At 34.9% G+C, this 27,774-nt stretch overlaps 1 protein-coding gene across 2 annotated transcripts in view; it reads left to right on the forward strand.

Moving 5' to 3' along the window:
- Window positions 1–26,324, forward strand: part of LOC131042523 (uncharacterized) — a 47,021-nt gene extending 20,697 nt beyond the window's left edge. For both annotated transcript variants that reach the window (XM_057975837.2, XM_057975836.2), the window contains exons 8-20: window positions 10,568–10,767; window positions 11,480–11,974; window positions 13,678–13,777; window positions 14,103–14,303; window positions 14,515–14,604; window positions 14,968–15,030; window positions 15,203–15,277; window positions 20,240–20,290; window positions 20,792–20,869; window positions 23,692–23,826; window positions 24,698–24,805; window positions 24,991–25,056; window positions 25,867–26,324. In XM_057975837.2, the coding sequence (XP_057831820.2) occupies window positions 10,568–10,767; window positions 11,480–11,974; window positions 13,678–13,777; window positions 14,103–14,303; window positions 14,515–14,604; window positions 14,968–15,030; window positions 15,203–15,277; window positions 20,240–20,290; window positions 20,792–20,869; window positions 23,692–23,826; window positions 24,698–24,805; window positions 24,991–25,056; window positions 25,867–25,935 (1,731 nt within the window). In that variant the 3' untranslated portion in view covers window positions 25,936–26,324. The remainder of the gene's footprint in view (window positions 1–10,567; window positions 10,768–11,479; window positions 11,975–13,677; window positions 13,778–14,102; window positions 14,304–14,514; window positions 14,605–14,967; window positions 15,031–15,202; window positions 15,278–20,239; window positions 20,291–20,791; window positions 20,870–23,691; window positions 23,827–24,697; window positions 24,806–24,990; window positions 25,057–25,866) is intronic.
- The last annotated feature ends 1,450 nt before the right edge of the window (window positions 26,325–27,774 follow it).

Genomic DNA, 27,774 nt, shown 5'->3' on the forward strand with positions numbered 1-27,774 from the left:
TGGAACATCTACACAAGACTAGTGCGATCTTCTAAGGGAAGCTTTATGATGTTCAAATCATCACCGCAGGCATAGATACCATCCAAGTTGATGCATATCAATGAAGAGGCAACAAATTGAAATTGAGCTTAAGCTGAACGATTCCAGTTGACTACACAAGGCAAGTCTGCAATCAACAAACTGCTAGTAGTATGGATATACGAATTCCACCATCAATCAATCACATTTCCTCCATTCATCTAATCATCTACCATCTAAGATTGAAGACTCAACAAGAAACCATGCAAATTGCAAGAAAACGACATATTTCACCATTACTTCAATGAAAATGGAGTTTGTTTACAATCAATGGCAACAATTTCTTGCCTTGTCCTCCTATTCTACTCTAATTGCTTCCAACTATTCTCTAACTATTCTAACTATTTACATACTATCTCTAACAATTGCTAATTAGCCTTTACAAAATGAAAATGCCTGGGCTTATATAGTGCCCACAATACAATTTGATGGCTTAGATCAATTCAAGATCAATGGCCAAGATTTTACAATGAAAACCCTAATTAGGGTTTGTTACAACCATTACATAACATTTAATGCTTGACCAATGATAAAATTGTATTGCTTGGACACATGTCCCCTCTAGAAAAAATCGACCAATGGATAGCTGGGGTAGGTACATCGGAGTTTGTGCCACCTTCCATGAGTTAAGTACATTGAATCTGGGCATGCTGAGGTGGACCTCACTGATTGGAGAAATGATGACTAGGCCTCATTTGACACCTGTAACTTGGTAGATATTCAACTTGATGTTGTTGAGAAACTGGCTTTAATTAATTCATCTGGAACTATTTACTTCTTCAACGAGCCCTTGTTCTAACTCCCTGTGTCCTTGATGTGCAGGATGATGATGTACCTCGCCTTGGAATGTTGGATTGAAAGAGGTTGCCCATGTCCTGGCTTGATCGTCCTGGCGAAGACCGTCCTTGATCCGGCTTGATTTTCCTTGAAGAGATCTCCATTTGATGCCTACACAACATTTCAAAATTAGTAACATGATTTTGCAATACATAACATGAATTAGAGAGCAAATTTTAGGAAACTTAACGATAAGTCCTTGAATTATCATTTCCTAAATGACGATTGAGCTAATACAATTCAAAATTCAAAATTCAAGCTTAAGGCAATGACAATCAAAATTCGAAATTAAAACAATAAATTCATATCGCCATACCTCTCTTGAGAGCCTAACTCTAAAATGCAAAACAAGGAATTTGCCTAGGCAAAATTAAAACTTGAAGCCTTTGACTTGATCTTGAAGGATAATGAACGTCCTCTTTATTAATTCGCCACCCTTGGGGATATCTTTGATGTGTTCTTCAATGTCCTTGGCAAGTTCGCCTAACTTGAGACTAAGCTCGCACTCCTTTGATGATGTCTGCGCCCTCCTCTTGAATGACAATTTCGCACCTCCTTTGTATTCTCTAAATCGCATGCTAATGAAGGATGTTAAATGATGATTTGAAATGAATAAACCACCTTCCCTTTATAGGCGCTTACCTTCATATTGATCTTAGGCCGACTTTGGCAAATAAGACAAATTTAAAATAAACTTAAAAGGCCGACCCTTGTAAAATGAAACAAATTTTTAAATCAAGCGCCCCATTTGATTTTTTTATTAATTAATAATTAATTATTAAATGCCTTTATTATTTAAATTAATAAATTTCGATTTTTATAAAGGCAAAAATAATTAATAAATATCAAGCGCAAATTTTAAATGCCATTTTTAATTAAATTTGCAATCCATCGATTTTAGCATTTAAAATAAATTTAAAGAAATGTGTTCGAGCGCCAAATTTTTGAAAATGAAATAATACGTACCTCATCGCCCTGGTCCCTGACTGAGGGACAGGAGCGATCCATCAATTTGGTCTTGATCCTTGCATTTTTGACGTCCAAAATCTTGATCCTTACGTTCAAATCGGCATTTTAGCTGGGTCCTTCAAGTTTGATTGACTTGTTTGTGCGAAGGAATGTCTTTAAGATGTGATATCGCCCTGGTCCCTTGGAGAGGGACAGGAGCGATCCTAATGTTTTCACTTGAAATTCTCCATTTGGATATCAACTTTTCCTCGTATGGTGAATAATAACCTTGCTTGTTCATTCCATGCTTGTTCCACTTGATTTTCACAAGGCATTTTGATGTTTAAAGGATCATCGCCCTTGTCCCTTGGAGAGGGACAGGAGCGATCCTTGTCTTTTCTCCATTTTAAGCTCAAATTGGTAATATTTAACGTCTATCTCCCTTTGTATCACCTTCCAAATGATGTTTAAAACCTTGTGCAACCTTATTTCAACGTGATCTTTAAAGGATATCATGTGTTTTGGCAAATATCGCCCTGGTCCCTTGCTGAGGGACAGGAGCGATCCTAGTGTCCTGGCTCAAATTTGCAAACATTTGATCTTCGTTCTTCGTTCATTGTCTTCCAAAGGACGTCCTTAACTTCGCCTACCCTTGCCTTGTCATGATTTTGAAGGAACATGGGTATTTTAATGAAAATCGCTTTGGTCCTTGTCCAAAGGACAGGAGCGATATAGGCTCTTTATACAAATTGGTGATCGTTTAACGTTTGAAGCCTTTGTATATCATCTTCTAATCATGCCTCGGACCTTTTACCACTTTGCAAAACCTTAATTTCACGTGATTTTTGAGAGATTTGGCCAATATGATAAACATCGCTCTGGTCCCTTGGAGAGGGACAGGAGCGATCCTCAAGGTTTTGAGTTTGTTCTTGCGTTCTTCAACTTGCCATTACCTTCAATGCGTGAAATGACGTCCCTTGATTCCTCTTGGTGGCTTGATGCTTGTTTAACTTTTGAAATCTATGCCTTTATGCAATTTTCGCTCTGGTCCCTTCCTAAGGGACAGGAGCGAATTAGGATATTTTAGAGCAAATCCCTCAATGTGGCGATCCTTTTAACTTTGTGCTTGATGGAGATGCTTCGAAACGTCCTTGGCACCTTGTTCTTCGCCTTGGAGTGATTTGAATTTGAAGAAGAGGCAATATAATCATCATATCGCCCTGGTCCCTTGGAGAGGGATAGGAGCGATTTTGCTCTTGTGGGCTTCATCTCACTTTATCATCTTCGCAAATTATCTTCAACGGTCTCATAATGTCCCCTTTCATTCATCCATGCCTTGGAATTCATTGTAACTTGGCAAGAAAATCATCTAAAACAAAAATCGCTCTGGTCCCTTCCTGAGGGACAGGAGCGAACTAGGACATTTTGGTCCCTTGTTGGTGTTTCATAATCTTCAATTTGTCTTAAACGCGTTCATCTCGCCTCCTTTCTTGCCTTCAAACACAAAACTTGCTTGGTCTTTGCCCAGATCGTACCTTATGAAGAATTTCGCTCTGGTCCTTCAGTGAGGGACAGGAGCGAATTTGACCCTCTAGGCAAAAACTTCATCATTTCATTGTTTTTGATCAAGTCTGGATGCTCTATCATGCTCATTTCGTCCTTCACCATGCCTTTGATGTCTCGATTCGTCCAAACAAGGTCAGGAATGGCTCAACTAAGCATTTTCGCTCTGGGCCCTTAGTGAGGGACACGAGCGATTCGCCTTGGTCCCTTGGAGAGGGACAGGAGCGCTTTTCGCTCTGGACCCTTGGAGAAGGACACGAGCGAAATTTGACTTTTCGAACTCTCTATCAGGATAATTTTTATGGAATATAACATTTAAGTATAAGAACTTATACTTTAAGTTATATTCCATATATACTTTCAGGATGTTTGAGAGTGGTTTCAGACCTCCAGGAGTTATATTGCAAAATCTAGTTTTTGGAGGTTTTTCAGTTTCCAGACTTAGTCAAATTTCAGGATCAGGACATCAGACTTAGCCAAATTTTCAGGACATTCCAGACTTCACTCAAGCCGGACTTGCTATCCATGTGATCCCCTGGGCGACACTCAAAATGCAAAGGCTAACTAACAAAACCCTAAAAAACCTAAAAAAACAAACCCTAAAAAGCAAAAAACATGGGTCCCCATTTGCAATGGGGCGATGTGTGAAAATGTCACAACAGGTGGGAACTTGGAACACAGTCTTAAGCTTATGAATCCTGAATGTGCTTAATAGCTTATAATATCTCCAAAAGTCCATTTTAAAAAATATGTTGTTTTGACATATTCAAAGATTTAGTTGAAGATTCTGCTACAATATATATACAATGAGAATCTGGAACTGCCCAGGCTTCATTTGGTAATAAGGTGCTACCAAATCTTGCTGTTGTGCATTATATTGCTTATGCAATGCACCAGGAACAGGCAATGGATTGCTCTCTCTTTCTTTCTGTGTTTGTGTGTATAAAATCTATGTTACCAGTTTGCCAGCCCGGAGGCCTACATTCAGGGTTGGTATGACTATGAGGATGCCAAGGGTTGTCCTGTGAAACAGGGCCTGATTTGTCCTAGACACGAATGGCTGTATTTTTAAATTATATATTGGTGTTTAAATTATTATTGGAATCATGTAATGGCTGAATGGATCCGTAGTGACAGAAGAGTTGGAAATAGCAGTAGGATAGATAAAAATGAAAAATTGTGTCCTTTATCTGGCCATGGGAACCAGTTAAGCTCCTCACTCATCCCTGCATCTATCAATGAACAGATTGGTACCAAAAAAAATACATCATAAAACATGTCATTTGAAGTGGATAGATGGCCCTTTGATGAGAGAAACAAACCTAAAATCTGTCATGAGAAATGTATAGTGTACCAATGTTTGCCCTCAACCATTATTTATTCTACTTTTAGCATTGTGCATGGCCTAACTTAAGGTAATTTAAGCTATAGTTTCAGTATTTTTTTTTCAAATTTTAATTTGAAATATGTACATTGAATGTTTATAGTTTTTTTTTTTAAATACGAATTTATAATTATTAATATCAGTGGTTTTAGTTTTTATTTTTTGCTTATTTTATTGATTAGATAATGATGTGATGATGAATTTTGATTTTATTATTTTAATATGGAACAATAAAATCAATTTTTTTTTCAGGCTACAATTATGCATGTATCCATGATTTTTTTATAGTTTTGGTATATGTTTGAAATTTGGGTGTGCAATACGGCATAGTGTTTTTTGTGGGTTCATGAATGGTTTCCTATGTGTATATATATAAAAAATTGCCAAAAAAACAAAATACTAATAAATCTATAATGCATTGATTCCATGTCAAATGTTAATAAAAAGTGAAACTTGAAATCAATATGTTCATATTGCTATTCATTGAGAGCATCAAATTTTGTTTGAACCACAAGTAGCCACATTGCCACTCCCACTAACCATCTCATATGTGGAGTCTGCCTCATCTAAAGAGACTAACACAAGCTATGCAACAAAAGCATCTAAGTGAGCACACTCAAGGGTCATATCCCAATTCCTCATTGCCCCCTCGTAAATAGCTAGCTTATGTGACGAAAGACACAACTTGGAATGCACTTAGATCAAATCCTCATCTTTTTTTTTTCAACCAACCAGTTGCACTCAATTGAGTGGATATAGGAGTACGCACTCCAATTCCAGTTAGTTGAAGAAGAACCCACACCATGTAGAATTGCTTATGAACTCAATTTGACGTTTGCAATTATAAAATGTAATATTCAGTGGCAAAAGAAAAGAAAGGAAGTTAAAATAAAGAAGCATATTTAAGACATAATTTTTAATGCAGGAGGTTGTAGGTAAATAGTTCTTGTACATGGATATATCACCATCCATTCCATCTTTCTTTTATTTGACTTGAGAGGAGTGTGAACATCATTATTCCTTGAAAATATAAAATGACAAATGACCAAACTTACCTAGGGCAACACTTTGTATATTTGTATCTAGAAATATTCTTTTGAATGCAGCCTTTTACCCACTAATAACATCATTATCTCTATATGGTGTCACCCTCCTCGATAAGGAAAGTATCTTTGTGTTGTAATATTTTGGGGACAAAGCAAACGCTAGGAGATGCAAGAGTGTGGTCATCTTGTTCAAATGGTCATGGATGATTTTTCACACTTTTTTGAAAAGTGTTTCTGAGGTCATTCTCCTTGGGTTAATTATGGCTTGAATTTTTTTCAACCAAGGAGTCCATGTTTTGATAAATTTCACCTAGCCAATAGTCAATTTGTACCAATATAACTATTTATTCTTGTGATGACTTTAGTTAAACTCAAAACCTATTCCACACAAGCTTACCACTCACCATTGAGGATCAGTGCTCTGACCTTTTAGTGCTCTTTGTATTTGATTGCATCCATGCATGCTAATGAGTGTTGATGATCATGGTGTTCAATGGCTCTTGCACCTTCATGAGTTGTCTCAAGATGATTTGTTTGTGATGTGAACGGAGTCTCAACAATGAAACATGGTATAAAAGAATTAAAATAGAAAATTAAAAAGTAGACATAAAAAATTAAAAAATATAATAATAAGTAGCTTACCTTCAACAACTTTCACTTGGAGGACCTAAAGCTGGATTGTGACATATGATGATGTGTAACAAACTTTCAAATTTCCTGTCTTTTTGTAGATTTCTTTGATCCACTTAATCTTTGTGTCAATCATTTGCATTACTTAGTTGTGGGAATAGATGTCACACGATGTCCCAAAAATGTCATTATTTAGCCTCCATTATTAAACCAACTGCCTTGTAATTTTCAGTCTTATCCATTATGAATTGGAGAATTTTTCTGGGGCCCGCCATCTCCATGGATTCTATTAGGATCTTGGCAATAAAGTTTGCATCTTTTGCTTGCCCCTCACAATCAACCACCTTCAAAAACATCACTCCATTAGGGCACACTATAGTGACATTAACTAGTGGTCTATTTTTGCAATTCCTCCATCCATTAGAAATGGTACACTTTTGTTTTGTGCATGTATCCTTGACTGCCTTCAATGGTGCCTCTATGGAATTTTTTTCTTGGGACAATAAGATAGTTTCATACCTAGGACTAGTGTAATCAATAGGTGAATTGGTAACTGCCCCATCAATATGGTGATCTGAGGTTGGAAGGAAACTTATGGTCATGAATGTGATGGGCAATACATTGATTTGCAACTTCCCTCGACCTTTCCTATTGGTCTCTTTAATTGAAAATAGAGGGGGTATCGTCATCTTGGAAACATGGTGATGGCATGAGAGGATGTGGGCCAACCGGTACTTATAGAGGATACACTCGTTCTTTTTCTCTCACTTATAATGTTGGCATCTTGTTCTTTGATATATGTCATAATTTGGTCCTTTGGCAGTCCTTTTTTGGCCTAGGGCAAACTCTTATTCCTAAGGTGGTTATAGCATTTAGGCAAGCTTTCACTCAGCTATATGAAGTTTTTATATTCATTCCTACATTGAATACAATGCCGATGAAAACCCTCACCTTCAGGAAGTTTCTCAATCGTAGTTACATCTTGCCAAAAAGGTGTTTAACTGCCTCTATCACAAGACAAACTGAGCCACAACTAGCAGTCATTTTGTATAAATAACACACAAAAAAAAAGGCATTACAACCCTAGGGTGCATTAACTTAAGAAAAACAAAAAACATCTGATAACCACTATAATATGTATAAAAGGTTAAAAAAGAGGGTTAACCAAGAATGAGAATTGCAGGTTGGAGACAAATTAGTGCTTTTCTTTCTTCTATTTGTGTGAGTGAGTGTAGTTTGAGTGACTTTAGGGCAAAAAGAGTCAAATTAGAACACTTTAGAACAAATTAGGTTTCACGTGCATGGTTTTTTTTTAAAAAGGTGCCAAAAATCACATTTTTATGGACAGCTGAAGGCTATCCCAGTGCTGAACATGATGCGGTAGTGTATTTCTTCAATACGGTAATCTATTTCAAAGAATCTGGTAACATAGATTTTGATTATCATATAAATATTCCTATCAATGAGTATTTATGACTTAAAAATTGGTATGCAAAGTTAGATGCTTATTTTCAAATTTTATTTGAATGCCAAAAACAAGGTGTATGTCAATAGTTTGATCTTGGTGGGAGCTCTGACAATGTGTTGATAAAATATTGATAAACTTAGTAGGTCATCATGTGGGTGGCATAGCTTTATAATCGTAGCTTGAAATGAGTCCCTGTAAAAAATGGTGTGAAGATGATGAAAGGGTGCAAAACTTAGTATGGTGAAGTTTGATACTTTAAAACTAAACCAAAAGACTTAAAAGTTGCAAAATATGAAAAATATAAGAAAATTTCTAGGTATTTGGAAAACAGAAATCTTGTTTTAAGATTAATGAAACTTGTCTTGACAAATTGTCTCAAGACTCTCAACACTTTGGAGAAAGCGTGTCACATGGCTTTCTAGATTCTAGGTCGAATCCTTTTCCTCCTTTTTTCTCTTTATAGCCTTTTAGCATTTTGGTGTTTTTTGTTATCTTTATTTTTTGGTTTCTCTTTTCATTGTCTCCTTTCTTTCGTAGTTTATTTGTTTTAGTTCTCTTCCTATTTCTCTTCATTGGTCTTTATTTATTTTTTGCTCCCTGGTTTATTTATTTTGTTTTTGATTGGTTTTGCTTTAGTTATTTTCCTTTCCTTTGTTTTCATATTTTTAAGGTTTTTATGTTCTTTTGGTTTTTATTTCCTCTTTGTTTTTTCTCCTCTAGGTGTCCTATTTTTCTAGGTTTAGCTCGTCTTCCTTGTGATATATATATGTGTGTACATATGTATATGTATATGTACATATATATAAATATGTGCATATACATACAGTATATACATACAGTATATACACACACATAGACATACACACATATATTTGTGTGTGTATATATATACACACATATATATATGTACACACACACACATATACTTATACTTTACATACACACACATATTTCTCTTTGGGCTTATTTTATTTTATTTGATTGAATATTTTCTGTCTTTTCCTCCTTTATTTCTCGTTATAGCTTTTTTAGCATTTACTTGTTTTTTATGTTTTTTTTTTTTGGTTTCTTGTCTTATTTTGGGTTATATTTTATTTATATTTTTTATCTTCATTCTTTGTGCCCCTTCTTACCCTCCACCTCTTTTTATTCTATATCAGGTCTGCAACTCACTATCTTTCATCTCTTTGGTATTCTTGTTCATCCTGATGATGAATCACAGAGTGTGATTTGAAACGTTGATGATAAAAATTGGCATACACAATCGAATCCAGAAGCAATTATTGAATATTAGTGGTAGAATCTTCATCTTTGTTAGTTATACAGAAGGTTCCATTACAATAGTTCTGCATGCTGGTTTAGTGTCATCCTATTAAAAAATAATTGTAGTCAATGAAAATGGATTTTGGATGGATTATGCCTCTCAAGTGGAAGAGGGTCATTTATGAACTTAAAAGTTCTTATGTTCATATCAAATCAGGGATAGAAGCAGTGGAGGCCATCAGTCACATGGAGAGGTGATAGATTAAGGGGTAGCTCAGGACAATGTTCTAACTTCTGACAATATACACAAAAAAATAGTAAGTCACAATGCTGGGGCAATATTTCGCAACCTCCTAAAAAACTGTCGGAAAGATTCAAATGTATAAAACATGATGAAAGGGTGTACAATGTGTTTGAGAGAGTTCAACAGTTTGACCTATAAAAAGCACACTGAATGGACTCACAAAATACAAAAATAAAAAAATTTCAGAAGACAGAAAATTTGCTTTCTTATAGGTTTTGCCAACTTCTTGGAGGACCACTTTTCACAAGACGTTATAGATTCTAGGTTGAATTGCTTCACTTTATATTTTTATACTGTTCAGTTCTTACTAAAAATAGCCAAAAAATTTATCATCAGAATCCAGGAGAAATCAAAGAGAGTGTTGCAGCAAAGCAAAGAAAGCCAAGTCATAGCTTCATATTTTTTTAAGTGACAGAAGCCTCCAACTTATCTCTCTAAAACTTCAAATATATCTTTGAGCTCATCTTGCATCTCTGAGATGTGTCCTTGTACCTGAGATGTGTCCAAGGTACCGGGAGACATATTGCCTTGTTTCTATGCATTGTACGTTTTACTGAGGAGTTTTAGAAATCAAAGTAATATAAGGAAAGATATCGACAACCAATGCACAAGTCCAACAATAGAAGGCTGCATTTAGTATGAACATTAATTTGGCTGGAGGGGATGCCTATATTTTGTATTTCAAGGGCCAGGACCAAAGATTTTTATTTATTTTCGAAATCTTTTTACTCTGTTAATTTCAGTGCACATGGAGGAATCTAGGCCTTGAAATTTGTCAATTTGCAGGAAATTTCAGTATGTATATTTGTAATTCGACCAATTTAAGATATTGAAAGAAATTGTATGAAAGTAATTTAAAAAATGATTACAAATTTTATTTAATCCTTGATAAAGTTTTTGAATCTGCTTCTTGTATGTATATTCAATCAATTTCATTCTTTATGGGTTCGGTATGTACTGGTTATATTGATTGGAATTCATTGTACAATGAATATACTTAACAGAGTTGCAAATTAAATTTATGCTAACAGTTAATTTTTTTTCAGGTTGCAGACAATGCACCACTATATGGAATCTGTGTTTATGTGCAAGAAATTGTTCAAAGGCCACCTGGTATCCTTGCTATGAACTCGGCAACGCCTGACAACTTTTCATCTGTTAGCCGCTTCTTGGTTTCTGCACCACGTTGTTATTGTATTCTCACCAAATTACCCTTTTTTGAACTACACTTTGAAGTGTTGAACAGGTACGTTGTTACTGATTTCTAAATGTGGAAGCTCATATATTATTGCAAGAAATGGAACATAAATATCATTGACACTGAAGTTGCTGGCATGTCTATAGACTGCATGGTTGAAAATTTTCTTATAAGTTAATGTCTTTTATATGTACATTAGTGGTCCCCACGTTCAATAAATTTTTCTGTCTGTATTCAATTTGCCTTTTAGTCAATAGATGTGAAGTTGCAGCCTAGTCTGTATGAATCTTTATTTCTCATTGTGTGTGCTGAGCAATGTGGTTAATGTCTGAATCAAAATAAAGTAAAAATGTAGCTTTATGCTAAGATACACTTAAAACATGTTTGTCCTTATTCTGTTAAAGAAAGTTGTCTTTATCTGTCATATTACATCTATTCACATTTTTTTGAGCATTTTGCATGATCAATAAGGATCTCATTTATTGAGCACATTTTTTTGATCATTTTGCATGATCAATAAGGATCTCATTTATTGAGCATTGATATTGGCTTTTATATAGCACTTGTGTTTTCCACTAGACTTTTGTTTTCATTGAATCAAGAATTATCGAACTTGAATGATGAAATATAATTGTTATACAAATACATTATGGACTTTGGAGGTTGGAAGCCTTTGATTTAAATGCCATTCAATCTTTTGCATAGTTGGTCTTCCAGTTGAGAACATTTCTATTTCTAATACTATTAAAACATTTGACAGCATCATTGCCCAGGAGCGTCTGGAGAGGATAACACAGTTTGTCAACGAGATGACATTGACAGATTATGTGCCTCCTATGGTAAAAGTGCGTGAAAGAGCAAATGGGAAGACTTCCTCTCCAATAGATTCTGATCCAGATGATTGGATGGCTAGTGCAATTCCTGTTGATAGTGTATTTGGGGCTACTGCAGCAGCAGCTGGTCTTATTTCTGAAAGCAAAGTGAGCTCATTTTCATCAAGAGCATCTGACCCTCCATCTCCTGAAAGTGCGGTTACCAGTGAAGCTTCAGATTTCAACCAAGGGAGGGAATGGGATAGAGATTTTAAACATACTGCAAGTGTTGGTGATGATAATATATCAGAAACATCAGAAGTTTGTGATAGCTTTGACAGGGTACACGATGGTGTTGGAAATGGACAACATACCCCTGAAATTCGAACATCATCATTGGGTCGTCCAATCGAGCGTACTGCAAGTTGTGAATCCATCTATAGGTAAAGGGCTTCCTTTACATTTATGCTTTAGTGCCTACTGGCTATCCTGGTCTTCAGGTTGTTTAGATGTTACACTTTTGAGTTTAACATTATTACTTTAGGTGTATTTCTGAGTATTGAGCATAATTGAAAGAGTGATGATTTGTGAAATTGGTTCCCCCAATTGTTGGGTTCACATAAATACAAGGATACATGGGGATGAATCCTTGAGCCTTTCCCGTCTTCCCTTATCCCTACCATGTTTAGGGGATGTGTGGATGCCTCGGACACATTCCTAGATTGTCCCTGATCTCCTCTGTTGAACTGGGAATGCCCTGGAAACAGCAGCTAAATGCCTGGAAATGTCCAGTATTGAAAACTTACACTGGGAAGTAAGAAACCCTTAAATGAACAGGTACATACCTAAATGTGTAAAGTTGTAAACATCAGACATGTCAGCATTTATAAAGCCATGAATGATTACTCATGAAAGATGGCCTTTGAAGATTGGCTTGATGACTCTTGAGACACCATTGGTATTCTTAAGGTTCTAAAGCTGACAGTTCACCATCAACAATTGTTTGTTCAAAACTTGAACATCCCCATGTGAAGCCTCTATTAGAAAACCTTCAACCAAAACAAATGATGAAGCTGTACGAGTATCCACAAGCATTTCTTTAGGTAGGCCTAGAACCATAGTTGGAAAATTTGTTGAGCACTCAGTAGGTCACTGGTTATGTCAGAAAACAAGTACTTCTAGTGCTTGCATGTAGGTGTAGATAGGGTTAGTTTTCTATGAGTGGTGACTATAAAAAGTGGCTAGCACTCATTAAGTTTTGGTTATTCCAATAGGGAAATTTGCAAGGAAACAGCCAAAATTTGCAATTTTTTCACATTCCAGTTAATACGGTATCTGAGCCATATTTATGTGGTACCGTATCCGTACTCGTTTCTGGTATGGCAGTACACGTACCAGGCCAGGGAGGGTGCTATTTCCGGCAACTCTGCATACGCTTGTTTGCTCTATAGTTTTGTGGATTGTCTAAGCATTCACATGTGCAGTAGCATGTTTTGGAGTATGATTTAGAGGATGCATTTGATGTAGGCATGTAGTTAACATTTGCATAAGGATTTTAATGTGTTGGTAATTGGCCATAGTTTCTGTACTTACATCTTGTCTTGAAGCCTTTAAATTTGTTCAAATAAGCATATAACTTCAAAAAATAAGTATTTGTGATGAAATCTGTATCAATGATATGGTCAATGGGGTACCCATGAAGTTTACAGATCATACATTCGAGCGAACATTTAATATCGCTAATACCCTGCTTAACTCTTCTATGCTTCTAACCATATTATCATTTCAGTGGTCTGTCAACCACCGTATACTGAATGATATGATAGTCATGGTTAAGTTATATGTATTTTAATTCTTCTGTAGAAGATTATTAATATTTTATAGAATCATCTTTCTTTTCCCTCATAATACATACTCTCTCTATCCATGCACTTATGCCTTGCAGCAACATTTATATATTTTTGGGAAAAATGGCAATTCTATGTATAATACTTGTTGACATTTGTTTCAGAGGAGCTGCTTTCTCTAGTCTCTTCATTGAAATTAGTGTTAAATCATAATTTTTTTTTCTTGATATTCAGTGAATGCGAACTTATAATTTTAGAATGTTGTAACTTTTCTTATGGTTGAAAATGTTTAATTGCAGTTCAATACGTAGTATTGATTCAGATGATGATGATGTTGATGAAGCTTCTATTGGGCAAGAAAATGGTTATGGGACTGATGGAATTATGGAATGGGCTAAGGTATGATATGCACTCTTGCACTTGCAAAATATTTGGATTTTAGGATTCTGGTTGGCTTGTCCTAAGAATGTAGCCTCGCCTCTTTTTTATAGGAGGTTTAGAAATTATAAATGTTTTTAAATGCATTTGGTGTTGGTGCATTGCATCACAATGTGATATTGTTTCTGGGGACTTAGCTGTGTTACTCATGAAAGATGGCCTTTGAAGATTGGCTTGATATTGACATGCAGCTGATTCCCCAAAGCTAATTTGCGTAGTTAGAAATCTTTTTACAAATTCCCAAATTCTATTACTGAAGTTCCATTCTTGGTCTGGTACATGGTAGAACCACAACAATGAGTTGTTGCAGATAATTTGTGGTTACCATTCTCATCCCTTACCATCAAGAGGAACAGATATTGCATTTCAACCTCTTGACCATTTACCAGAATTGAAGTATCATCGACCTGGAGAGTCAACCTTGAAACTGATGGGTGGGAGAATATCACAAGTCCGGTCCCACAGAACGAGTTTGGAGGTAGCTGAGGTAAGTGTTCATCTATGTGAAAAAATACATGTATATCTTAGAATATCATTGAATATAATATCTTGATTTTTCCTAAGAGTTGATATTGATCGAGTTACTTACCATCAATTTTGATAGTGCAGTCTCTGACTTGTCAATATGTGATATAATCTTGATGCTGTTGTTGGCAACTAAAGGTACACACTCTCACTGTTATTTGATTGTGTTTCAGGTAAATGCAGCATTGTCTGCTGGGGAGGAAGCACTTGCGTTGTCTCCATGGACAATTGCCACAGTGTGCAGAGTACTCTCACTTGAAAGTGTAATCACATTTCTTATATGCTTAATTATTGTCAAATTTCTGATCCACACATAGCCTTTTTGTCAGTTATTGTATTGCATTCAACATTTGACATAATCATCTTTTATAGTTTTCCCTTGCATATTCTAAGATTATGAATACATTTTTATCTTCAGTTGCCTATCAAAGTTAATCACATGGTCATCATTTCTTTTTCATTTTTGTTTTTTTTGGGCTCTTATCCATGCATTGCTTGTGCGGATTGCTTGTGCATTAGAGACATAAGTCATTGCCAACTACAATTGTTATTGCCTTACCATTCAGATGTATAAGTTTTCATATGTGGATTTGTGAATAGTTTTTACCCAGATAGTGCTATTACAGGTACTGGCTTTACTTGCTGGAGCATTGTTAGAGAAGCAGGTGGTTGTCATATGTCCAAACCTGGTAATTTCTCTCTTATAAACTTGTCACTAAATAGAAATTTGCTTCTTTTAGTTATAAATAAAGAATATTGTTAGATTCACGGTATCTTTGTGTGTGATTAACTCTAAGATAAAATCATCTAGTTGTACACCACATATGATTGATTTGGCAAAATGGAACTTGACTTATGCAGGGCATTCTAGCTGCTGTTGTCCTTTCACTCATTCCCTTGATTCGCCCATTTGAATGGCAGAGCTTATTGCTTCCTGTAAGTTTTATGTGTTTACAAATCAATTTGTTATTTTTTCATGCCTTTGAGGATTATTAATATAAACCAGAATTGGTTTGTTTCCCTGGTATTGTAGCATTTTGTTTTTTGTTTTAGATTAAATATCTCCACTTTCATTTATCATAAAACAGGGTGATTTTTCCTTCCTGGATACATCTCTTTTGTAATTTATTCATCAGTTGTTCTAGCTTTATGAATTTAAAAAAGGTCATTTCATAACCTCACTCATCATTTTATACAATGACATAAGTGTATAACATTCTACCTTGCTTATTCACTTACAGGTTATATTCATATTCCTACACTTACAGCTCATTTGGCTGCAAACTATTTTCAGTTCAGTGGGTTTCTTTAGGAGCAGTCTACTTTAGTCATTGTTTCTCCCCTCTTGATCTAGAAGAGTTGGTTCCATGCAATACAACTGCTATACTGGCAACTGAGCATTAATGTGTACTGATTTTAATCATGAGTGGTATATTAAGAAACTAGGTTATTGAAATTGATCAAGATTTCAAAACTAGTATCCTAACAAATTTTCACAAACCCAATTTTAAATTGAACTTGGCAACTAAGTAAAAACTTGGCAAACTTACAAAATACGTAAATTCATTAAAACAATGTAAATATTAAGCAAAACACATTTATAACACATATGGAACAAGGTTCTAGAACATAAGGGATGTTCTTTCTATTAGATTTGAGTTAGGAGTACAATATCCAATCAATGTGCAAATCAATTGCCAATAATATGACATGATGATTGAAAATCATCATGAAAATTAAAATTTCATCAAGTTTCAACATTTTATATTTTTCTTGCCCCTGTATTTGTTCTACGGATTGTTGGGGTCCTACTTCTCCTTTTTGGTTTTGGTGTTGGATCCGTCCTCTAACTAGAAGATGATGATGACTCCTTCAGGAATACCCTTATCCTCAACTATGATCTCCTTCGATATAATGCCTCCTACTGTTTCTGCTGCACCCTCCTTTGCTTGTCTCTCAAATTTGGCAATATCATCTTTTGTAAACAAAGGTTTCTCATCGGTGGTTGTCTAGTCTTCATATGGATCATTAACTTCCAAGTCAATTGCCTCTTGATTAATTGAGCACTCCACCTTTTTTGAGAAAAAATGAAGGTTGTATTGCATGAGTGTATGATCATGGTCATTGAGGTTTTCTTTGTGTCAACTGTTGTGTGTTCTTTTGTGAACATGAAATAAAATAAATTCCAATGTATTCAGATCCAAAAATTTGCAACAAGTTTTAGACAATTTGAAGGGATAGATAACCTTTGAAGATTTGGGCTGTTTGCACCTGAATAATCTCAACATGTAGCTACAAAAGAAAATATTCAAAAGTTTGTAAGTAAGCAATAATTGCACATATCAAAGATTTGAAATGAAGTGAAGGCTGAGATTTTTTGTTACCTAGTGCTTGGATGATTCTTCTTTGAATAGCCAGTGGCAAAGCAAAGAGCCTCCTATTAGCATGCTTGCATTTTTGCAACTCTTTGATAATAGGGACAGTCTTTCTGATTCTTTCCTTGGCCTCAACCTTAGGCAACATCTTCTAAATACATGTTGAGAGACCCTCCAAAACCTCTCCATCAACCTTTGAAGTTCTCAAAGAAGAAAAAATGGGATTTAGGTAGTGTGTCACTACATTAATGGTGGTGGAGTTGATTGTTCAACCTCTTATCAATAATGTCCCAAATGGTTTTGGAAGTTTCATATATCTCCCCTATAATACTTTTGAATGGCCTTCTTAGCCTTGTCCATGGCCTTGTAGAGGTAGATCATTGGGCTATTCTCTCCATCTGCCAAGCGCAAAACTCTAACTAAAGGATTTGACACCAACAAATTAAAGTTGCAATAAAAAACAAAACTTAAAATTTGAACAATCTATAAAATGTGAATTGGAAGGATACACTAAAAAATTTTAAATTTAAGTTTGAAGCTACCTTTGACAATCTCATCACTGATCTTTGTGAAGACATCGTTAAGGAATGTCTTTTTGCCTTCTCCATGTACCTTCATTAAGAAGAAACTGTCAATGCTTTGTTCACGACCATATGCTTTAGGGGTGTTATTAAACTATTGATGTTTTGTAAGGTGATGAAGTAGTTGCACACCTTGTTGTATTTGCTTGCACAAGGTACTCTATATGTTCTTTCATCTAGCTGAGCACCCAACAGTGATTGTAGATATATTTGATGGTGCTCCTATCGTCTTCCATCGCTAACTTCAACCAATCAAGTTTACTTAGGTGTTCCATGAGAAGATCAAAGCAATGGAAAGTACGTGGGGTCCAAAAAAGTGATGGGTGCTTTACCTTTAAGAGTCTCTTTGTAGTCAGATACACTGTTGCATTTTTTGTTGCCACTTGAACCACTTTCTCTATGCCAATTTTGAGTGCAACTTCCTCCAACATTATACCCACATTCTCTGCATTCTTGAGTATGCATGAGGCCTTGATGGACTTCAAGATCATCATTTGACTACTTGAGGTAACTAAAAAGTTGATGAATGTTCAGTTCCTTCCATTTTTCAATCGATTAATGATATGGTGTATCCATACTTGTGGCAAGATTTCTTCTGCTCATCCACCATTTCCACAATCGACTGGGTATTTGTTATTGCATTTTGAAGCAACAACTCACTTAAAGACATGTTAAATAGGTGCCTTTTACCCTTGCAATGGTCAAGGCTTCCCGATATCAACTTCTGGTCATGTTGAACAGAAGGTTGTTGTAATACCAATAATTCCCACAAGCCATGTTTCCTTCGTCATGGTTGTTCTTGTTCCAACTTGTACCTTCAAGTGAAGGATGCTAACTTGGTGTGTTTTGTGGCACAAAAAAAGCTTTGCATATGGTTGAAATTCAATGAAGCAGACGAGTCTCAAATTCGTGGACCATGATAGGGGCTCACAATCTCTGTCCCTATATTCCATTGATTCTTGCCCCATATTGGGATTTGTTACTGATGCAATGGCTGCTTGTATCCTCACATTCTCTAATCCTTGTTGCTTGATCAAAGCTAGGGCTGCATTTATCTCCCTTTCAACCTTTGGCTGAATGGTTGGGCACAATTATATGTCATGGCCAAGGGTGTATATAAGGTGATATGTTTGTGATTGATGCCTTAGCTCATCCAGGTCATGACTGTTACAAATGATAGATCTTGTGGTTGGTGCTGGTATGATGTACTTTCAAAGTGGCATCCATTTGGCTTTAACTATGGTTTCCACTTCCTATTGCCATTTAGATGCAATTGTAAACCATGGCATTAGAAAAACATGAAAAAAAATTAATTGTTGGAAATCCTAGTATTAAAAATACAAAAAATGCAGATTGTTTTTGAAAAACTAAAAACAAAATAGCAAAGTTATTAATGTAGAATGCTAGAAACTCTACATCAATTCAAATGGATGTGAAACAAATCTAGAAATGGAATCCCTACATCAATTAAGAAATGCATAAGAAATCTAGTTCTAATGCTTAATAAGTAATTCAAAATTGAGCTTGTGTAATGCTCAAAAGTCCCTTCCACTTCACTGGCCTAAACACAAATCTTAGCGGCGCCTCTGTTCACTCTGAAAGTCTGCTGCTCTGTTAGTAGCTCCTTTACCGAAGGCACTTGGTATTTCCAATGGCAGCATTCCTCCACAACCACACATAAAGATCTTCATAATGCTGCTGATGCAAACCTATGCCAAACACAGATTGGTTTTAAAAAAAATTGCAAACATAACACAAAATGCCCTTAACTTTGACTTTTTTCAATTTTTGCTTTTTAGTGTTGCCAAAAAATAATTGCATGCCAAAATACACACTCAAATGTACAAACTAAAGTTTGGAGGGTTGCAAATACAGCAAACTTCGCTCACACTGATGCTATGTACTCTGCCAAAAATTTAATTTCAAAACCTCAAAATTTACAGAAATTTCTCATAAAAAATATCAAAGTCATGAGCTCAAAGGAGATTGAATGCATTTGTGATTGAAAGGAGCGGCAATTGCAGTAAAATAGAACTTGGAAGTGCATTTTTTTCAATATTAACAGCACATTGTTTAGTGTCTGTGTTTGGATGCACCTGCTACATGGGCCAAGCATGTGTAGCAGGCGAGTTCACACATGATTTACTTAACTGGTCAATCTGCTTTTGTTTAGTTGTGTGTAAAGTTAAGTACTTGGGGCGTTTTGAAACCCTGGTATTAATGCCCCGAAATGACCAAGATATGTCAATTTGATACAAATACATCTAAATATATAGGAATGAACTATTCCCTAGAGCATCTCAACTGAGCATAAGAAAGTAAAGGTAATGCACCATCCCTAACCGTAAATGGATTATTCACTTTACTAGTGGTAATACATACTTGGTAGTTCAAGTTCAAGTTCAACTGTCTAACCAAGTTTCTGAACTGAACTTTGAAAATTTGAGCTGAATGAAAATGTAAGTTCTAAAGTTTTATGTATGAACTTGGTTATATTATCTAAAAAGATGGATTAACTAATATTCAATGTTAAAGTAGCATGCTTCAAATCCATATGCTGTTGAAACATTTTTGCAAGGGCATCCAGCTGTGTGCTCAGTGCTGTAAGCGAGTTGTGGTTTGCTTGTATCAGTATTCTATGCATTGGATCTGGGTTGCTCATCTGAATGCTTTGGTTTTTTGGACTATACTTGCATTATTTTATTTCTCATTTTCCCATTTACACAGTCTTTATAAGAATTTTTTTTATCCCTATATGACCATCCATGTAAGTTGTTATGCACCATCATCCAAGTTTTCTGACATTTAGCATGTAAAATTTACTCCATTTTATGTTTGCGACTCTGCTGTACATGTTCATTTAAGTTGTCCCACTTCACCATCTTCTGATTTGTTTAATTTATTTTTAATTTTTAATTGGATGTTAATATTGACCGTTTCAGGTTTTACCGAAAAAGATGCTCGACTTCTTGGATGCTCCTGTTCCATATATTGTAAGTTTTACAAAGTTTTATCATGGTTGTGCAATAGTTTCTGTGTTTGCTTTTAACGAACACATTATTTGAAAATCGTCATAAGGAAATCTTTGTAATGAAAACTCCTAGATGGCTAGTCTATTTGCAGAAATAAGGAGGTGGTATCATATGTGATAGTGGGTGAGACATAAATTAATGATAGCTAAAATAAACATGAAATATTTACTAGGTAATTGTTCATTATAGATGTGTTACTGTACTGCGTACTCTATATGAAAGCCATTATTTATCTAAAAACTAGTATCTTTGCACCAAGAGCAAGTGTTTATATGTTTGCCTGCTAGAAACTTACATACTTGGTGTATGCTTAGAATAAATGTTATTTGATTATTTTATAAGGAAAATTTTCCAAAATCTGAATAGGTTAAAATCTTTTGGTACAGTTTTGTTTATACAAATCCTTGTAATTTTTTTCTTCGTCAATTTTGTTTGTGGTTTTAATTGGCCATTTTTTTCAAGGTTGGTGTTCAACACAAGCCAAATGATGTGAGGCCTAAAGTTTCAAATCTTGTACGCGTGAATGTATACAAAGACCAGGTATGCAATTTTTACATTTTAAGTTGTCTGTCAACTATAGACATGCTAATAGACTAGGTTATCAAGGTGGGATTCAAAAACTGCAGAGAATTGTATGTGCCAAGCTTATTAAAATTCAATCAACATATAAACATTTATTGTGGATGAGCTGCTTTTTCCCCTGAAAATGCTTCTAGTCTTGTTATATGCTGCAAGCTAGTTCTTAACAAATTATTGTTGTATTGCTCAATTATCATGTGATTAACATCCTGTTATGCAAATTATAACTTCTTTATAGACATTTTGGTTAGTTTCCTTTTGAAAATATTTTCCTACATACTCTTATAAGTTTTGAATTTTAATGTCTATAAATTTGGTGGTTCTTTGGTAAATGACTATTTTAAAATTAAATGTTATAACTTATAATATAGTAAAGATGTACACTATTAAAACGTAAAATTTGAAGGTTACTCTTCACTCCAAGAACCCATGCTTTTTTGCCCAGTATATTTGTAACTCCAAATTTCCCAGGAATACATACCCTAAATAAATAAAGTATTGTATAACATGACTTACGGTAGAATATTGATAGGTTAATGTATGTCTTTAGAAACCTTTGGAAATAGCATTAGAAACTTATTAAAACTTTTGAAAACTGAATTCCAATGGTGCCCATGTGGAACATAGTGTTGCCAAGCACTCAACACTGTGTTGGCACAATAGCATGCAAGATAGTCCTATGGTACAGTTCCTTATGTCTATTATTCATGGCATTCTATTACTATATTCTTCCATGGTTGGCCACAGGTGCCTACTTAAGATTTGCCTCCCATTAGTTAGAATACCTTTATGCGAGTTTTTTATGAATGTCATATCTTGATGCATCCATATGAGGGGTCTTGAAAAATGGTTGTTTCCATCTCTGTATCCGATACTGTATCCGTTTCCATGCAACTTTGGATGAACCGCTATCTCATCCTCAGTCATGTCATGAGAGCTCATTGTGACACTGCTATTCACAATATAAATTCTGTTAGTGCCTAGTTTAACAAATTTGAAAATAAAATTTAAAATTTGATGTTGAATCTTGATGTCAAAATGAAAAATGAACAATGTTACATTGAAATGAATGTGCATTTACAACTACGATCATGGCTGGAAATGCATTTTCATACATTCATTTCAAAATAACCATGTGCATTTTTCATTTTTCATGTTGACTATAAGATTCAACATCAAATCTGTCTTCGAAAATAGAACTTACAATAAACAACAAAAAGGTTTGAGAAAAACAATCATAGAAACCTACCTTGTGCTTGAAAAATCTCTCCAAGTTGGTGTAGAATCCTCCTCCCCTTCTTTTTGCTCCTTGTCACCCCTCTTGTGCTTGCAAAAACTCAATCTATTTCCTTCACTCCTTCACTCTTTTCTCTCCTCTTCACCTAGCTGTTGGAAAAATTAGAAACCATGTGAGAAAAAAAGAGGATTTGAGAGGCTTTTGTAAAGGTTAGAGGGCATGGATGGGGCCCATTTCCCATTAGGGTTCGATCCTAGCACCAACAATGAGGAAAAAAAGATTTTTTTTAAAAAAAAATGCCTTTTTGAAATGCCCCAGGATGGAAAACATCCAGACATCTTTGGGACATTCAAGGGATGCCTGGGCATCCCCAGGACATCCCAGAGATGCCTAGATGTCCCCGGTATCCTTGGCAAGACTCTGGTGTCCCAGCAGCGGTGGAGGGATGGTGGGGGGACGTCCTTTCCCCATCCCCGTGTCTCATCTTGATCAATCAACACCATGGCAAGGGCCTTTAAATTGCAATTGCCATTGGTAAGGGTACTCTACCTGGAAATTTCATTAACACCACTACCAACACCTTTCTAGAAGAAGTACTCTAAAATTGAGCCACATATTGGTTGATTGTGTGCAGTCACACCAAATGGATTTTGGAGTTTTTCAATATACAAATAACTGTATCTCCAAGCAATATTACGTTCCTTTTCAGAACACACGTTCTTGGACTAAATAGGTTGTATGATGCCCCAGTATATTTTGAAAATGCCTCCCAAAACATATTCATGTTAAATGCCCAATAACTCAAACTACTGTTTAGCCTCTAAATTTATGAAATGGTTATAGCACAAAAACAGCCTTAGCTGTTGAACACTAAAAAAAATCATAGATCCTTTGTAAACACATGCAATGGTGCTGTGACTTGGTTGTACTAAACATTGAAACTGGTGTGGCTTTCAAGGTGGAAATGCCTTCAGAACTATCTTAGGATTGTGGTATGAATTCTCAAGAGGGGTATTAGTTTGTGTGTAGTTTGTCAGACATCAATGAAAGTTCTTGAAATGTACACAAAGTGATGTATATGATATAATAATTTGGTATTTGAGTGTCATAACAACAATGAACATAAGTTAGATGTTTTGTCTTTGTCAGAATTTTTCAAATTTAGATGCCTTTAAAGAATTGCTGCTGTGGTTAAGACATAAGACATGGATGAGGCCCCTTAAGCATTTTTCTAGCACATATTTAAATAGTAGTTAGCAGATTTCTGTTTTATAACTGGATGGAGACTTACTGTTCTTCGAATAAGCTTTATATTATTGGATTATTTTATCTTCAGATTAGATTTTTAGTGCCATGTATGATTTGCTGTTTCCTAGTTATGCTTGATAATGTCATTCCATGTGGAAAATGCCTTTTCTAATATTTATTTGTATTAATGGTTTTCTTCTTTGTCTTACCTTGTAATTGCAATTAGAGAGTACCCTTTTGATCCTTTACATTTTCTAACTTGGTTTTTCTTTGTTTTACTCTGTTGTCTCATTTCTAGGTAAAGACAGGCTCAATGCCATTATTGCCTCGCCAGAAAGAGTTAGCATCAGCATTAGAACCTATTCATGCAAAACTGGCAATGGAGAATGAGTCGGCAGGAAGACACCCTGTGTACAAGTGCAATGAAGTGCAGGTGATGTTAAAAGTTCAAGGCTTTTTTATCAGACATAATGTGCTCTATTTCCCTTGAAAGTGAATGTGGACAATTTGACAACTTTAATATGCTAATTTAACAAATAGAAAAGCAAGTACTGAATCCACAGTGACAGAAGCTAAAATTTAGTTAGATAGTTCACTGGCTAATTAGCTTTTTCAGAGTGTTTGAAAAAAACGTGTCCTTTTTATTGTGGCATATTTATGAAATGACTTTAGGATTTATGTTTTCATCTTTTTATTTTAACCATGGTGATCTATCTTCACGCCACTCCATGACAAGGAAGTTTCAGGTTATTGTTTGAATCAATTTGTAAAATGCATATTTCAAGGAATAAAGAGGGCTAGATATCATAAAACAATTCAATGCCACATTGCTGCCTGCTTTCAAAGAAAAGCAACAAGTACGTTAAAGGAAGACCACCTGAAAATTTAATAAATGCAGTGCAAAATAGTCCAAGCAAGGTTTACCTAGAAGTCTATATTTCAATATATGGGAGTTATGAATTTCCTTTATACCTGAGACATCTATTAATGTCTTTAGACTTAAGACATTTTCAATTAGCTTCATTTGTTGTTTCACAGTACTGTAAGTAACTTGAAGTGCATAAATGTATATTTTTGTTCTGCTCGTGGAAAGGGCCTATCCTCTGACGGCAATATTACTGCATTCAATGCATATTCTACTTTTCAAATTGCAATTCCTTGTTTAGATTTTATTTTATTAGTAATAGTAATTAATCATTTACTTGTCATTATAATTTATTAGTCTTCTGTCCAATTCATTGAAATGTAGTTACTGATGCTTATACTGTTGTTGTACTGAATTGTTAATGATATATTTATTGCAGGCAAAGGCAGCTGAAGATTTTCTTGCAATTCTTAGAACCTATTTAGAGTCATTTTGCTCAGATTTACGTTCTCATACGATTACAAATGTGCAATCAAATAATGATAGGGTAAACCTTAAGTTTTTCAAGAGCATTTTTTTAGATGTTTAGCTAAAGATATGTCTGTTACTTGTAAAATTTGTTTCAATCTTTCTTTTTTAAAAAAGCCATAATTAATTTGTCTTTCTGGCTAGTTTGTAATGAAATGTTTTCAATTCTAAGATCAAGTTTTGTTTGTTGCTCACATTTTTCAGGTTTCTCTTCTTCTAAAGGATAGTTTCATAGATTCTTTTCCTAGCAGAGATCAACCGTTTATAAAGGTACTTTTAATCCGTTTTATTCATACACTGTTTTCTCGTATCATGTTTTAAACCCCTTTTGATGCTTCCCATGTATTGTTGGATAAGTCCATAGACTCTAGCTTATGGCCTCATACATCATCCTCCATTTTAACAAGGAAGAATATGTCATAGGCAAAACGACATATTTGCATTGTATGTTAGCAGGTGCTGGCAGGTATCTGTATTCTTATATCCATTTTTTTCTCCTCTAGTTCTCTATCATCCTGATGATGGATCATGGAGTGTGATCCGAAACGTTGATGCAAAAACTTATCTTACACAGCTGAATCCAGAATTGTCACAACTTATCTTACACATTTGAATCCAGAATTGTCACATGGCAATTGCTTATATCCAGTTGATATGGATTTTATATGACTAGGATGGAGTAAATTAGACACTTGATTTAATATGCCAGATGTACTATTTTATTTTACAGCGAGTGTTTGCAATGTTTATAGGAACTGTGGAGAAACCATTCAGGGGATGGAGCTGCATTAAATGCACCTCACAGACTATCAGATCAATGGTTTAAAAGTGTACTAGAGGATAAAATTCAATCTTGAAAATCACTTAACTTCATGCTTTTTGTTATTGATCCTCTAACAAATAGACCAAACTGGGGATATTGCATACCATGCCGCATAATCTACGCCCATCAACTGTCATTTTTCTCCTTGCTGGCTCATCTGTGGACATGCAGGCAGTAGCGTAGGGAGTACATGAACTTTCTATCTTGTACATATAATGAAGCATTTCTAAATCTTTTCTTTTTTTCAAATGCTACAGCTTCTAGTTGAGACGCAGCTTTTCTCAGGGTTGACAGATGCTGCACTTTCAAGCTATGAAAGTGACTAAAGACAAGGTTTTGCCACAACTATGTACATTAGTTTTCAATGCTATTTCCTTACGAAGTGGGAGGACAACTAGGCAGTTCAATGCCCAACAATGTATTGAATATATTCCCCTAATTGATCTTGTATACTTGGTTTAGGAATTGGTCTCTTCGATACTTGTAACTGGCTCTCCCAGAAAGTAGGGTTCCGTCAGTGAAGTATTTGTATGACTGATGAAATGTGTACATTCATCTGAGAACAATATAGTGTAATGAAATTATACAAATCAGTTAGGCAAGCGCTATAATATTTTTTGTAATAGTTCAGTTCTAGCAAATAAAATGTTCATGTCCAGATGGCCCAAGTTTTGGCCATCTAAACTCTGAAGGCAGGTGCCTTAGTTTGTCTCAATTTTTGTTCTCTCATCGTAATACTAACAAGCATATTAATTAGGAATAAGTTGCCAATGCAATACGAACATTTAAAGGCATTAACGCATTATAGTAGCCAAGTTTATTCAAATGACTATATACACAGTAAGCAAACTCTATACAAAATACTATAGTAAGTAATGGCATGGAAAATAGAGAAATATTTTATGGTTAATTTATATGTGATGAACATAAAATATGATTTAACTAATTTTCTTGAAAGCTTAAATAAATAATTGCAAAAGTCCATTTGTATCGATATGGAAGCAATAAATAAAGGCTTAACTAGTGGATCATTGTATTGAGTATTTTTATTGAAATAATAAGTGCGAATGGGATGTTGAAGTATTTTGTTTTCAAAGTTTTAAATGATTTATTAAAAAGCAAGTTCTCAAATACATGTATACTACCACTAAAATATAAGTAGGCATTTTTGAAGCCTTTATTAACAACAATGTTGACCTAGCGAGGCCTAGACTTTTTAATAATTAAAATGATTCACTACCAAGAAATGATATCTAACTACAATAAATTAGAATCTTTTTCTTTAGACCAATATATCTTATATTTAATTCAATTTGTGTCTAAGGGTTATTCTATTTTGTAACCATCTGATATTATAAAATTTGGAGCTTATAAAAATGGAAAAGAAAATGCTAGTATGTAATTTATTTATTTGGTAAATATGATATGGAAAAAGAATCATCATGATGGATGAAAGAGTTGTGCACTACATGCATGCAACCATATTGATTTCTATATTTATATTTAAGGTTAGGTTTTGTGGATGGGCATTGCGTAGTGCGTAATCTTTAACATGTATCGATGAAGTGAATGTTTTGCTTCAAGTCCATTAGCTAAGTTTTGAAAGAGTGCATGCTTGTGGCTTGTTCTTTGTAGTGACAAAAGTTTCCTCAACCATTGGATGTTTGTGGCATGATTCATTTATTCATTTCAAAGAAGATTTTAATTTATTCTTAGAAAAATGTTTGTGACCAATCTTTATTGTTTTTATTCAGTTTTAAAATAATTATCAAGAAATGTTAAACAAAGATTATAACACAATTCTTGTGTTATATTTAACTACTATATCAAGTCCAATGCATCAAGGAAATTCTCATTGACCTCCTTGAATTGGAACCACTCTATATAATTCTTTAATGGTTCATCTTCCTTTAAAGATATTATTTTCTTGCACATTTCCTCTCCAACATGTTTTGAATTTTTTGAGAAATTTTTCTTTTATTGTAGCCCAATCGGCTATTACATCCTTTCACAAGATCGTGAACCATCTTAAGGGTAGTAGGGAATAATTTTAACCTATGGGCATTTGTTGTATAATCATAGATTTGGCATAGGACATCAAACTAAAAGGAAAATGTGTCACGGTCCTCTGTCATGAGCCCATTAGAATTAGGAAAGGTTGGTGG

The sequence above is a fragment of the Cryptomeria japonica genome, chromosome 11 (assembly GCF_030272615.1).
Source record: "Cryptomeria japonica chromosome 11, Sugi_1.0, whole genome shotgun sequence".
Classification (NCBI taxonomy): domain Eukaryota; kingdom Viridiplantae; phylum Streptophyta; class Pinopsida; order Cupressales; family Cupressaceae; genus Cryptomeria; species Cryptomeria japonica.